Source organism: Austrofundulus limnaeus, unplaced genomic scaffold, assembly GCF_001266775.1.
Source record: "Austrofundulus limnaeus strain Quisiro unplaced genomic scaffold, Austrofundulus_limnaeus-1.0 Scaffold2398, whole genome shotgun sequence".
NCBI lineage: Eukaryota > Metazoa > Chordata > Actinopteri > Cyprinodontiformes > Rivulidae > Austrofundulus > Austrofundulus limnaeus.
Window position 1 is genome coordinate 18,606 of NW_013954800.1, and position 1,145 is coordinate 19,750.

A 1,145-nucleotide genomic window follows, 5' to 3' on the forward strand; every position below is an offset into this window, starting at 1 on the left:
GATTCACTTCCTGCTGACACGAGGTTTATCCCGTAGTTGAGTCTCGGTGAGATGATCCGTTAAAGTTCTGGTTCCGTCTCTCAGGGGTCTGTTCATCATCGATCCGAACGGTGTGGTGAAACACATGAGCGTGAACGACCTGCCGGTGGGCCGCAGCGTGGAGGAGACGCTGCGCCTGGTGAAGGCCTTCCAGTTCGTGGAGACGCACGGAGAGGTCTGCCCGGCCAGCTGGACCCCCGAGTCCCCGACGGTGAGTACCTCCAGAACCCGACTGGAACAGGAAATCAGACCTGGTTTTGTTCAGTAATAATCCCTGTGTGGATCATTCTTTCAAAATAAAATCACAAAAAGAAAACTTTTGTTTGGTCAATTCTCTCGTCTGTTTGCTTTTCAGATCAAACCGACTCCGGACGGATCCAAGGAGTACTTCCAAAAAGTCAACTGAAAACACCGAGCCGAAATACAGCTCGTACCAAACTGAACTTTAGTTTGTAGAGATTCACTGAGATTTAATAAATTTATCAAAGATTTGTTTTGTTTGAGCTTTTCTTTTAAATCTGATGTTTCAGAGGACTTTAGCAAAAGTTCTGATTGAACACCAGCTAGAAGCTAACAGCAGCAGAACACCAGCTAGAAGCTAACAGCAGCAGAACACCAGCTAGAAGCTAACAGCAGCAGAACACCAGCTAGAAGCTAACAGCAGCAGAACACCAGCTAGAAGCTAACAGTAGCAGAACACAGCTTGACGCTAACAGTAGCAGAACACCAGCTAGAGGCTAACAGTAGCAGAACACCAGCTAGAGGCTAACAGTAGCAGAACACAGCTAGAGGCTAACAGTAGCAGAACACAGCTAGAGGCTAACAGTAGCAGAACACCAGCTAGAAGCTAACAGTAGAACACCAGCTAGAAGCTAACGGTAGCAGAACACCAGCTAGAAGCTAACAGTAGCAGAACACAGCTAGAAGCTAACAGTAGCAGAACACCAGCTTGACGCCAACAGTAGCAGAACACAGCTAGAAGCTAACAGTAACACCAGCTAGAAGCTAACAGTAGCAGAACACCAGCTAGAAGCTAACAGTAGCAGAACACAGCTAGAAGCTAACAGTAGCAGAACACAGCTAGAAGCTAACAGTAGCAGAACACA

General features: G+C 47.1%; 1 protein-coding gene across 1 annotated transcript in view; it reads left to right on the plus strand.

Annotated features, from left to right (window-relative positions):
* prdx3 (peroxiredoxin 3) overlaps positions 1–531 on the plus strand; it is a 4,041-nt gene extending 3,510 nt beyond the window's left edge. Inside the window, exons 6-7 of the mRNA XM_013999657.1 lie at positions 85–250; positions 395–531. Of these exons, the coding sequence (XP_013855111.1) occupies positions 85–250; positions 395–445 (217 nt within the window). The 3' untranslated portion in view covers positions 446–531. The remainder of the gene's footprint in view (positions 1–84; positions 251–394) is intronic.
* Positions 532–1,145: the final 614 nt, after the last annotated feature.